General features: G+C 43.8%; 1 protein-coding gene across 1 annotated transcript in view; it reads left to right on the top strand.

The window, feature by feature from the left end:
- Positions 1 to 11234, top strand: part of LOC136699661 (histone deacetylase 9-B) — a 51155-nt gene extending 39921 nt beyond the window's left edge. The window contains exons 10-13 of the mRNA XM_066674560.1: positions 1287 to 1409; positions 4628 to 4793; positions 4897 to 5129; positions 7472 to 11234. Of these exons, the coding sequence (XP_066530657.1) occupies positions 1287 to 1409; positions 4628 to 4793; positions 4897 to 5129; positions 7472 to 7837 (888 nt within the window). The 3' untranslated portion in view covers positions 7838 to 11234. The remainder of the gene's footprint in view (positions 1 to 1286; positions 1410 to 4627; positions 4794 to 4896; positions 5130 to 7471) is intronic.
- The last annotated feature ends 1579 nt before the right edge of the window (positions 11235 to 12813 follow it).

Raw genomic sequence — 12813 nt, 5'->3', positions numbered from 1 at the left:
ACACATGTTTTTTGAAGTTGAGCAGATTGTTAAGATGAGCATGAGGCTAATTTAGTCATCTTGCCTCAGTGGCTAAATGTATCCCTCATAAAGCATGGCTTGGGTTATGTCATTCTTCTGGAACCTCTTTAACTCTCGGCTCAGGCTCAGGACCCGAGTGAGGACTACACGGGTAATCCTCAGGATTCCACGGGGCTTTAGAACAGTGGAACTGCGTTCCCTGGAGTAACCATTTAATACCGTTGGAAATGTGTTGTTTGTCTCTTTGCTGTGGTGTCCACAGGTGTGAGTGTGTGCGAGTGACCGGGTGAGTGTGTGAATGAATGGGTGAATGTGTGAAATTGTCCCCAGGTGTGAGTGTGTGTCTGACTGGGTGAGTGACTGGGTGAGTGTGTGACTGGGTGAATGTTTGTATGAGTGGGTGAATGTGTGAAATTGTCCACAGGTGAGTGTGTGACTGACTGTGTGAGTGACTGGGTGAGTGTGTGAATGACTGTGTGAGTGTTTGTATGAGTGGATGAATGTGTGAAATTGTCCACAGGTGAGCGTGTGACTGACTGTGTGAGTGACTGGGTGAATGTGTGACTGACTGTGTGAGTGTGACTGACTGTGTGAATGACTGGGTGAGTGTGTGAGTGACTGGGCGACTGTGTGAGTGACTGGGTGAGTGTGTGAAATTATCCAGAGGTGTGTGTGGGTGTGTGTTATTGACAATGAGTACATGGGTAACTGCATGAGTGTGTGAGTGACTGGGTGAGTGTGTGAATGTGTGAAATTGTCCACAGATGTGTGTGTGTTATTGATTGGATGAGTACATGGGTAACTGGTTGAGTGTGTGAGTAACTGGGTGAGTGTGTGAGTGACTGTGTGTGTGAGGCTCTGTTCAGGGTGTGTTCATGCCTTGTGCCAGTGTTTCTAGGTACTATCTGAAACCACTGCGACCCATGTCCAAAAAAGGCATTTACAGAAGGTGAATGAATGAATGAATGGGATGTTGGAGTGGTCCTTAGATCCAGAACTAATAATCCAACATCAGAAACCTGGCCTCAGAGATGTTCTCTAAACTAAATGCCATCAAATCCTCATCAAAATATTATACTTTCTTTTCTAAAGTCTCACCAAAGAAGCTGTTACTGCAGCAACGAAGGACAAACCCCTCATAGATTCCCTTGATTTCAGAACAGATGGTAGATGAGCAGGTGTCTACAAAAGTTTGGCCAATATCCTGTAGTCTTACACTCATCTCGTCTCACATCATCTTGCTCCTCTTTGTCTCTCTCTTCCAGAAATACTTGCCGCAGAGTGGGATAATGAATGCTGATGGCTCCATGGCTCTGCTGAACCTCTACACGTCTCCGTCTCTGCCCAACCTCACCCTCAGTCTCCACTCTGGACCTTCTCCTTTAGGAGTGAGTTCACCTCCTTACCATTTAAACCACATCAATGAGGAATATTCATCAGAGAATCAGCCAATCAGAGTTCGGCGTGAGAGGCTCTCGCTCTTTAAAGTAAAAGTCTCTTAATGTTTCTAGACTTGGTGAAAAAAAATATAACAAATACAAATCTTAACGTCTATAGTACTTTAATCTTATACGCTCATATATTCATTTTAGATTTTAATTTTTTATATAAATCTTTTTATTTTTATTTTAAAAAATTATTTGTATGAATGGGTGGCATGGTGGAGCAGCAGGTAGAGTCTCTGTCACAGCTCCAGGGACCTGGAGGTTGTGGGTTCGATTCCCGCTCCGGGTGACTGTCTGTGAGGAGTGTGGTGTGTTCTCCCTGTGTCTGCGTGGGTTTCCTCCGGGTGACTGTCAGTGAGGAGTGTGGTGTGTTCTCCCTGCGTCTGTGTGGGTTTCCTCCGGGTGACTGTCTGTGAGGAGTGTGGTGTGTTCTCCCTGTGTCTGTGTGGGTTTCCTCCGGGTGACTGTCTGTGAGGAGTGTGGTGTGTTCTCCCTGTGTCTGTGTGGGTTTCCTCTGGGTGACTGTCTGTGAGGAGTGTGGTGTGTTCTCCCTGTTTCTGTGTGGGTTTCCTCCGGGTGACTGTCTGTGAGGAGTGTGGTGTGTTCTCCCTGTGTCTGCGTGGGTTTCCTCCGGGTGACTGTCTGTGAGGAGTGTGGTGTGTTCTCCCTGTGTCTGCGTGGGTTTCCTCCGGGTGACTGTCTGTGAGGAGTGTGGTGTGTTCTCCCTGTGTCTGTGTGGGTTTCCTCTGGGTGACTGTCTGTGAGGAGTGTGGTGTGTTCTCCCTGTGTCTGTGTGGGTTTCCTCTGGGTGACTGTCTGTGAGGAGTGTGGTGTGTTCTCCCTGTGTCTGTGTGGGTTTCCTCTGGGTGACTGTCTGTGAGGAGTGTGGTGTGTTCTCCCTGTTTCTGTGTGGGTTTCCTCCGGGTGCTCTGGTTTCCTCCCACGGTTCAAAAACACACATTGGTAGGTGGATTGGCAACTCAAAAAGTGTCCGTAGGTGTTTGTGTGAGAGTGTATGTGTCGCCCTGTGAAGGACTGGCGCCCCCTCCAGGGTGTGTTCCCGCCTTACGCCCAGTGATTCTGGGTAGACGCCGGACCCACCATGACCCTGAACTTGTGTCTTTTACAAGATCCAAATGCCTTTGTTTGAACTGGAACAGCCAAAACTGTCTGTATGCACCTTTATCATGTTAGTACTAACATAATATAACAAATCCCATATAGGAGCTAGTGAAAAGGTGCATTATTATTATAGTGATGTTTCTTAAATATTTACACTCACTGTCCAAATCAGGGCTCGCTTCTAATACTCAGTTCTCCACTCATTTTTAAGTAAATCTGCCCACATCAGATGTTCCTGTTCTCTCAGAGCGAGTGTGTCAGACAGTATCAGACTCTCAGTGAGGTATCCACCACAGTAAATCTGACCAAATCTGATGGGGCTTGAAGTGTTGTTCTCAGTGTGTTCTAGTAGAGTGGATTGGACGTCACCCTGTTCTCACTAATGCAGCTTACACTCGGTGTCTACCACTCTGCTCCCCACTAGAGTCAGAACCCTTCAAAAACAACATCTCACTTTCCCCTCTATACCCACAATAATCATAATCTTTCTAGGATCAGAACACATCCATAACCAGTTCCCGCTCTCAGAGGTTTGTATCCCGGGCTGGGCCTCGGTCAGGACGAGCTGCAGATATGAATAGAGCCTCTTAGAAAAACACCAGGATCTGGAACTGTATTTTTAGGAGTAAGTGAGCCATCGGGCCCCTTCTATTTCAGGAGAAAGTCAGAAATGCCGTAAGAGGAATTCTCCTGGAGGAGCAGCGGGCAGATATGAACCGACCGAATCCTCCTTTGGTGAGAGAAGAGCAGTCAGACGACTCCTTTTAGAGAGAGAGAGAGAGAGAGAGAGAGAGGAAAAGAGGAAAGTCAGACAGGGAAGAATGATTAACTGAAAAAATGGACAGAGAAAGAGAGGGACGGAGAATAAGTGGGGAGTGATGGAAACATAGAAAGGAAGAGTGAGAGAGAGAAGGAATGAAAGATTAGAAGAGAGAGAGAGGTAGAGAGAGAGAGAGAGAGAGATAGAAAGTGAGAACGAGAGGGAGAGAGAGAGAGAGGGAGGGATGGAGGAGGTGAGAGATGATGATGATGATGAGGTATTTCTAACAGTTTCCTCCTTCACTGCAGTTCTGGGGATTAATGGCCGGCCATGGGGGGCTTTGACCTTTGACCTGAAGGCTCTGCAGCTCTTGTGTAAATAGTGAGTGTGAGGTTTGGGTTTCAGGGTGCGCTCTTTATCGCCTCGTTCATCACAGCATGATAAAAACGGAAAGAGAGCAGCTTTACTGCCACCTTGACGCTGTGTGTCAGGGCAGAGAGCTGCTATCTGCCTCAGCTGACTGTGAGAACACTTTCAGACCCAGTCCAATGGTGTGTTTCTGTGGAAGAACAGTTAAAGACACACATACAGAGCTGTCATCATGAGGTAGCAACAAAGAAACAAATAGGGCTCTAATAGGTACTTGGTACTCTGGGCTCAGCACTGCAGAAACTGCACTATGTATATTCTAAGAGGAGGGATAAGAAAAATGTTTCATTTATTGATTAATGATAAAATTAATTGGGGGTGGCACGGTGGTGCAGCAGGTAGTGTTAGAATTAATATTTTTAATATATTTTTATACATTTGGGGATTTTTTCATGTAAAAAGTCATCAAATTTATATATTTTCTGCCGATCGAGTTTCGAAGAAAACCCGCGAAATAGTGAAACTCCGCGATTTATTTTTCCCATTAATATTTTATAAAAACCCACGATGCACTGAAGCTGCGACAAGTGAAGCACGAAGTGGCAAGGGACGACTGTAATTCCAGGATCATCTTGCATCCCTTTAAACCAACAGCAACACAAAGTAAAATTATACACAAAAATGGAAGGAAAGTAAAAAAATAGATAGAAAAATAAAATAGAAATAATTAAAAATTGTTTCTTTATTCGCTAATGCACATAAGTTTAAGGTATAAATATATGTAATTATATTTAATTATATGTACACGTACTCATCCAATGCAGAGAGCCTATTGGTTAGGGCCTCAGGAGGTCAAATATAGGCCTATATTATATTAAGCATCTCTCTCTCTCTCTCTCTCTCTCTCCAGTCTGCCTCATCTATAAAAGAACATGCGGGAGAACTGGTGAATGGTCAGACCGTGGGCACAGCGCCGGCTGTTTGCCGTGAGACGAAGGTGAGCAGCAGCCACCAGGCTCTGCTCCAGCACCTGCTTCTGAAAGAGCAGAACAGACAGCAGAAGATGCTCTCGCCCGGTAAGATGTTACAAGAGGTGCAACCACACTCTCAGACCCTGATACACAAACACAATCGCCGCTGAGACTCTCTCTCTCTCTCTCTCTCTCTCTCCGGTCTCAGGCAGTGTCTCGGTACTGTCTCAGTCTCCTCTGGTGATGAAAGAGCGGTCAGGAGGAGGAGCAGGAGGAGGAGGAGGGTCAGCTCGGTCCAGGATGCCGAGACACCGTCCGCTCAACCGGACTCAGTCGGCGCCGCTGCCTCAGTCCACTCTGGCCCAACTCGTCCTCCAGCAGCAGCACCATAACTTTGTGGAGAAGCAGAAACAGTATCACCAGCAGGTCCATATTAACCAGGTACCCGAGACCACCACAGGACTTCTCTCTCTCTCTCTCTTGCTCTCTCACTGACTCTCTTTCTCTCATGCTCTATCACTCCCTCTCTCTGTCTCTTTCTCTCACTCAGTCTTTCTCTATTGCTCTCTCGCTTTCTCACTTTCTCTCAGTCTATCGTTCTCTTGCTTTCTCACTCTCACTATTGCTCTCTCACTTTCTTACTCTCTCTTGCTCTCATTCTCGCTATCATTCTCTTGCTTTCTCACTCTCTATTGCTCTCTCTCTCTCTCTCTCTCAATCTCATGCTTTCTCACTCTCTCTATTGCTCTCTCTCTCTCTCTGTTACTCTCTCTCTCAAAATCCGAAAAGATCTGAAAAGCCAAAGTTGAATTTGATCCCATCTTTCAGAAAAGGTCTACACTCTAAATTGAACTCACTCAGAAAATGAGACAAATCGTGTGTGTGTGTGTGTGTGTTAGTCATTGCCAGCTCTACCCATTAGCTTGGACTCCCCCTCAATCACACAGTGCCATGAACCTGTGAGAGTCGAGTCAGCCATCACTTCTTTCAAACTTTCCAAAGTGGTGAAACCAGGGAGCCCAAATCATGTGTTTTTAATGAGGTCAAAATTCTGAAGTGAGCAGACGAACGCCCTCCAGACTGCAGTCTCTGACACCTCTGTTCTGTACAATGAGTCAGGTTCCGACATTTTAATAGACGTGTCAATAAAAGCAGGCCCCATGGACGGGGTTTGATCTCAAAACTGAGACAAAGGGATGGAGCCCCTGTTTTTGGTTCTCTTCTGTTCTTTTCTTCTGGTTTCATTTTTATTTCTATTTTCCTCATGGGCTGTGTCTCATTTCTCTTCTTTGTCTGTTTTAGGTCTCTAAAGATTCATTTAAAACATATAATTATAACCAATTATTAAAGAGCAATCGGTGATTAATTTGGAGCGGATTGATTGGTGATTGATTAGTGGAGTACAGTAGGTAACATCTGCACCTTCCACAAAGTAAATTAGGCAAGTCTCCTAAGCGCTAGTCTTGATGGATAACAGCGTTAATGAGATAAAGATACACATTTGAGATAGAAATCATCTGAGGCTTTTGAGTTGCTGTGTGTGTGTGTGTGTGTGTGTGTGTGTAGGTGGGCGGGTGGGGGATGGACATGTGTTAAGATTATTGTTAGGTTAAGACAGGTCAAGTTGTATTTATGATTAGTACATGGTAAGTCTCCACGTAATGAATGGAAGTCAATGTAATGTCCCCACAGTGCATGGAAACAAGCTCTCGCTTTCTGTGTGTGTGTGTATGTGTGTGTGTGTGTGTGTGTGTGAGTTAACAAGGGCTATGGTTGCTGGTGTAGAGCTGTAGCTCCTGATGGTTTTTATTGGAGCTCTGGACTCTTAAAGGGACGGCGTATTAAAGGCCCCTCGCTACTGCCTGGACGGGACAGGAAGTGGCTAAATCCCAGCAGGATGTTTACACTGGGGCCACACTATACGAGGGCCTCAACTCCTCCTTTCTTCCCCTCTCTCTGTCCTTCTGCTTTTGCTCTCTTTCCTCTCGTGTCACCCCTTTTTTGTCCCCTCTTTCTTTTGTTTTTTTTGGTTTCCATTCTATCTTTTCTTTATTGTTTTATTTCTTTTCTACTTTCTCTCTCTCTCTCTCTCTCTCTTTCTCTAATCCCTGGCTTTTGAGACTTTACCTCAGTTTCATTTCCTGAGAGCTGAGCTGAGCTGGCAGCAGTGACACAGCTCTGTGCTCTGTGCGTAATTAACTCACTCTCTTTCATTTCACACACAGTTTTACTGCACCTTTCAGTGTATTATTTCACTGTGTTTTGCTGGATGACTGGAGCCTGGGTGGGTGGCATGTTGGAGGGAAGCTGAAGTCCTCCTTTATGGCTCTGGGACAAATGCAACATCAAAATGTAAAAAAGTAACACATTTAAGGTGTCAGAATTCACTCACTCACTTGTATGTCCAAACGTTTCAGTCAATTGAGATACTTTAATCTGCCCCCACTGCTGAAGCTGCCTAAAGATACTCTCGAGCTGCTTCAATGCCCAATGCCAAGCGTCAGCCAGAGTGGTATAAATGACCAGAGCGGCCATTTTAAATATACAACTAAATATCAAAAATAATAATAAGGGGCTAAAATAATAAGTGATAGGGCAGGGAACTACAATGAATTCAGGGATTGTGTGTGTGTGTGTGTGTGTGTGTGTGTGTGTGAGAGAGAGAGAGAGAGAGAGAGAGAGAGAGAGAGGGAGAGAGAGAGAGAGTAGTAGTCTATGGTTTTTCAGTTTTTCTCCTGTATTGTCTCACCTGTCTCCCTCTTCTTGTCTCTTTTCTTTCTCAGATGCTGTCTCAGTCAATCGAGCAGCTGCGGAACCCCACGGCTCACCTGGAGGAGGATGAGGAAGGAGCCCCTACTCTGGAGCCCAGGGCTCAGGAGCACACACTGCCACCTGCTGGTGTCATCCGCACTCACAGCAGCAGCAGGTTAGAGAACAGCATGCAGACAGATGAACCCCTGGTCCAGGTGGGGGTCATCCGAGTGAAGGAAGAGCCGCTGGAGGCTGATAACAGGATGGAGGGAGGACGAGAAGAAGGGAGAAAGAGGGACGAAGGACGAAAAGCAAGTGAAGAGCAGCAGAAAGATGCCGTGCTGTTCCAGGTCAAGATGGAACGACATGTGGAGAGCATGACTGAGACGGATGTGTGAGGTGGAGGGAGGTTAGAGAGAGAGAGAGAGAGAGAGAGAGAGAGAGAGAGAGAGAGAGAGAGAGAGGGCAATACAGCAGCAGGAAGAAATAGGGGAAAGAATGAGAGAGAAAAACTGAGGAAAATTGACAGAGTCTGTTTTTCTTAATAACTCATTAACTCTTTTTTAACTCCTTCAGTCTTTGTATCCAAGGATAATAAGGGCACGGCTCCCTCTGAAAACGAATCCCAATGCCAAGAGTCTGACAGAGGGGTATAAAACCCACCCTGCCTCCAGCAATAGGCTGTGGAGCAGTGGATGTATTCTCTGGAGAGATGAAGCTCCACCTAACGCTATTAGATCGTGTTTAAGTGGCGTTTAGGATCAAGAACTAATCCTCCAACATAAGTATCAGACTTCACCAATATTTTCATGACTGAATGCCATCAAATCCTCACAGCCAACATCTGGGGTAAAGCCTTTCCCATTGATTTCAGGAGAAATGTTGGATGAGCAGGCGTCCAAATACATCTGGACATACAGTACTATCCCTCTCTCTCTCTCTCTCTCTCAATGACTTTGGCACACACCTCACTGTTAACTACTAGTTACTACTGGGAAGATCATGCTCTCTCTCCGTTGCCTGTGTCCATGTGTATATTGTTATGTATAATATAGAAAAGCTATGACCACCAAGATTTAAATTTCACTAGGACACCACAGACACGAAAAACCACTCGTAGTCCAACTGCAGATGGATCCTCACTGAATAATGTCCACCTTGTTTGATGAAACGACTCTTGACAGCGAGCTTTTCAGGTGTTTGTTTAAATGTACATAGGATTCAGTACGAATGGGGACGGATTCCCTTCCCTTTCTTTCTTTTATTTTTAATTTTACGGATCTTAAAGGAGCAATAAGTCATTTTTATCGTCAAACTGTGGCATTGTGATCAATTATTATTTTTTGATTGTTTTTTTCTGTAAAGAGCTACTGCCTTGAGATGAAGAATCAATTTGCTTTGTAGTTTATTCTCCATAGAGACGGTCTCCCATAGCGGGGCAGCCATGTTTTCAACAGAGTTAGTTCAAGATCTCTGACACATCCAGGCTACACATCAGGTCAATAACATGAGGAAGAATCATTGGAGGAAATGACTGATTGCTCCAGTAACGCGAAGACTTTTTTAAACAATGAAATGGTTTAAATGTGAACAAAGATCTGATATGTAATGTTCATTGTTCTAATACTCATTCATTCATTATCTGTAAGCGCTTATCCACTTCAGGGTCACGGTAGGTCCAGAGCCTACCTGGAATCATTGGGCGCAAGTCAGGAATACACCCTGGAGGGGGTGCCAGTCCTTCACAGGGCAACACACACCCTCACACATTCACTCACACACTCACACCTACGGACACCTTTGAGTCGCCAATCCACCTACCAACGTGTGTTTCCGGAGGAAACCCACACAGACACAGGGAAAACACACCACACTCCTCACAGACAGTCACCCGGAGGAAAACCACACAGACACAGGGAGAACACACCACACTCCTCACAGACAGTCACCCGGAGGAAAACCACACAGACACAGGGAGAACACACCACACTCCTCACAGACAGTCACCCGGAGGAAACCCACACAGACACAGGGAGAACACACCACACTCCTCACAGACAGTCACCTGGAGGAAACCCACACGGACACAGGGAGAACACACTACACTCCTCACAGACAGTCACCCAGAGGAAACCCATGCAGACACAGGGAGAACACACCACACTTCTCACAGACAGTCACCTGGAGCTGGACTCGAACCCACAACCTCCAGGTCCCCGGAGCTGTGTGAGTGACACTAACGAATCAGAATTATTCTAAATGGTGGTAATAGGAACCAGACATCTTTTTTTTTTAGCGATTTCAAGTTGTTGAAATGGTGATGGAATACGTTTAAGGCCTTGTTTTTTTTTTAAATCACTATACTATTTACATGATATATTTCATCATCAATCAGACACATGTAATTTCACTGATATTTCGGAAAATAAATCGGACGTCTGGTTCCTATCACCACAGTCTCAGTCTTTCCACAATCAGCCATTTTACATCAAACCACTCGGAATGACTTTGTTTACATCTCAAGCACCGAATCGTGAAGAAACTTGGAAAAATCTGTGGAATTGCCCTTTAATTTAATCTTCTGTGCATTTACCAGTGTCGAGTGCATTCTGCCAAGCACACTTGCCTTTAACTCACCAGTTCCCATGACTAAAATAGTCCTGTTTCCTACTGTTTCCCAACCCCTAGTGACTGGACTAATGAGAAGAAAGCCATGCGCCATAGACACAGGTGTTGCATTTGATGAACCCAGACAATTTGTGCTTTGTTCTGGTTATTTTAAAGTACAATTAAAGGGGCAATATGACATTTTTGCCATTAAGGAATATCAGAAGTCGATTATATATTAGGTTTACATTTGGTTCTATGAAGTGCATCTAATGTGAGATGAACGATTAAAGTGTGAAAGTCCCAGAGGGAGCCAGGTTATGCTCCAGAGAGTGGGTCCCCCACATAGGCAGCAGCCAAATTTGAAACAGATAAACAGGACAGAATCCCAGACTCCTTGATACAGCCAGGTCCAGTGTCAGTATAATTACAGTTTCATAACTTGAGAAGGAATTAACTGGGAAAATGACTGATTGCTCCTTTAAACATGAAACCTATGAGGAAATTGATGTTTATCCCAAGTCCACGGATTAAAAGAATGTTTGGTCATTTTGTGTTTTTAAAATCAGAATTTTATTTCTGAAATGCTGTAATTGATTAGAGACTTTTATTTTGATGGATGGTGATGTATTGGACCTACAAATTCCACAATGCTGCAGTGGAGCTGGTTCTTAATGATGTCCGCATCAGAAAGGCAGACAAACTATGTACATCATAATTAATAATTATTAAATTAAATTAAATAATATTTGTCTCCACCTGCTGATGCACTGTGACGTAATCAAAATTCTGAAGATGCTTTGGAGTTGGAGCTAAAGTCGGAATTTTAATGGAGGACTGGATATTTTGAATGTTGTAATATGATGAATTAGGTTTATTATAAACAGAGACTTAAATTAATAATAATAATAAAATAATCTGATTTAAATATATCTGCCCAGGACTTTATTTTGGAAATAAAGTTCACCTTTCACTGCAGTGTCATGATTTCGTAGCACAGATACAGAACTAGTCACTAAACCAAGGGACACATTAAATAAGTTTATAAAAACTCCTTGACCGTTCCTTTAACCCCTTGATGGACTTGGGTGTTGGACAGAGAAAAGGATACAGTTACCTTGTGCTCTTTGTTTAGCCTGGTGTTGTATGTTTGTTCACTTTTCTTTTCTTACAAAATAAAGGTCATCTCTGTGCATTGACGTCTCAACTCTTAATTACGAGAGAGTGTGAAAATTATTTATAAAACAGTTCTGAACACGTAGCCTGATATTTTCACTAATATTAGCCTTTTTAAAAATTTTTTTAATTTTTAACAGTAATAGTAAAATGTATCTGAGCACTGGTATTGGTCAGAATTTATTTGTATATCACTTTTACGCTTTCTGGTATTAGTAATCAAACAGGCAACAAGATGCTTTATTATTCATCTCTTACCGGACTTAAATACTGATTTCAGGTCAGAATACAGTGCTTAAAATTATACAAATTATTAAAACAAAATTCAAGTATTGAAATCAAAATATATATATAATCCACCATAATAAGAACAATAATAAATCAATACATAAAATATGATCTGTATGTTACATAAAATCTAGTATTTTATTTATGAATTATATCCATGTTGTTGCTACCTGCTTGGGCTTCATTCCTCCAGCGTGGATTTGAACAATAACAAGAAGCAAAGCTAAAGGTCAAGGGTCATGTTTACACTGATATTAAAGTTTATAAATAAGAGCTGTTTCTGCAGATTAACTCTTAAACCACTCAAACTCTGGATTATTACACTTTGCTGAGTGGGGGCTGCGGGCTTCGACCGTGTAAACAGCAGAGAGAAAAGCTGGCTCTGGATCAGTGATCTTTGTAATGGAGGTGTGGTGGAGGACACCAGAGCCCTGTTCCTGGAGCAGTTGAGTGTTTTCCTCTGAATGTGGAAGGTGCAGCCCTGAGCCTGGCTTTAGTTCTGACCTTTTTTCTTTGCCCTGCGCCGCTGCTGACACTTTTTCCCACAACCCCTCGCTTCTCAGAGTTTCACCAGCGAACATTAAGTTAACCCCCTGTGCTTTACCAGAGCTCTGGGATCAGGTTAACCCTTTGAAGTCTGGCTTAGCATGCGCCTGCATTTCTCTGGCATTTCTTTGGCTGTTAGTGAGGGAATGCCCCCCGCCAAAGATTTACGACCACCACATAACAACCATGAGGCCTTCTGATCTGGGACGGACAGAAATGGACTCCCGTTCGGAGGGAAAACATGGCTCGGTCCAGTAGCCGAAAGGAGATACTAATGTGGCTTGTTCACAGTGTTTAGCGCAACACTTCCGTGATCAGAACTGACAAGTACAGTATTGAACCTTCTGCTCTGAAAACCTCATGAGGACTGTAATGTTGCGACACCATGGTTGTTATGAGTTCAAATTTCTCTATTGTTTCTGGTCACTTTCTGAACCCCAGTTTCACATTTTCTTTGGTTTCCACGTTCCTTACATGTGCAGTAGGCTACACAGCTGAAACCAGGGGCAGCAGCTGTTTTGTAATCATGTTTGTCCATGTTTCTGACCACTTTCCTACATAACAATATATTACACAGCATCAGAAACCCCTTAAAGAAGTGTATGATGCTTGTGTGCTCTTGGAAAATCATATGAATTATTAAAAAAACAAAAAAGTCCACGGAAAAAGCCTAGACTGAGAGCGGTAGGCTTCCCTTTTTGGCTCTGACTTACCTCTCCTTATGTTCCTTTGCTTTTCTCTGCAGCTGGTGGTCTGA

Source organism: Hoplias malabaricus, chromosome 6 (assembly GCF_029633855.1).
Source record: "Hoplias malabaricus isolate fHopMal1 chromosome 6, fHopMal1.hap1, whole genome shotgun sequence".
NCBI classification, from domain to species: Eukaryota; Metazoa; Chordata; class Actinopteri; order Characiformes; family Erythrinidae; genus Hoplias; species Hoplias malabaricus.
Note: the sequence above shows the minus strand (reverse complement) of the source record. Positions and strands in the feature narration are given on the sequence as shown.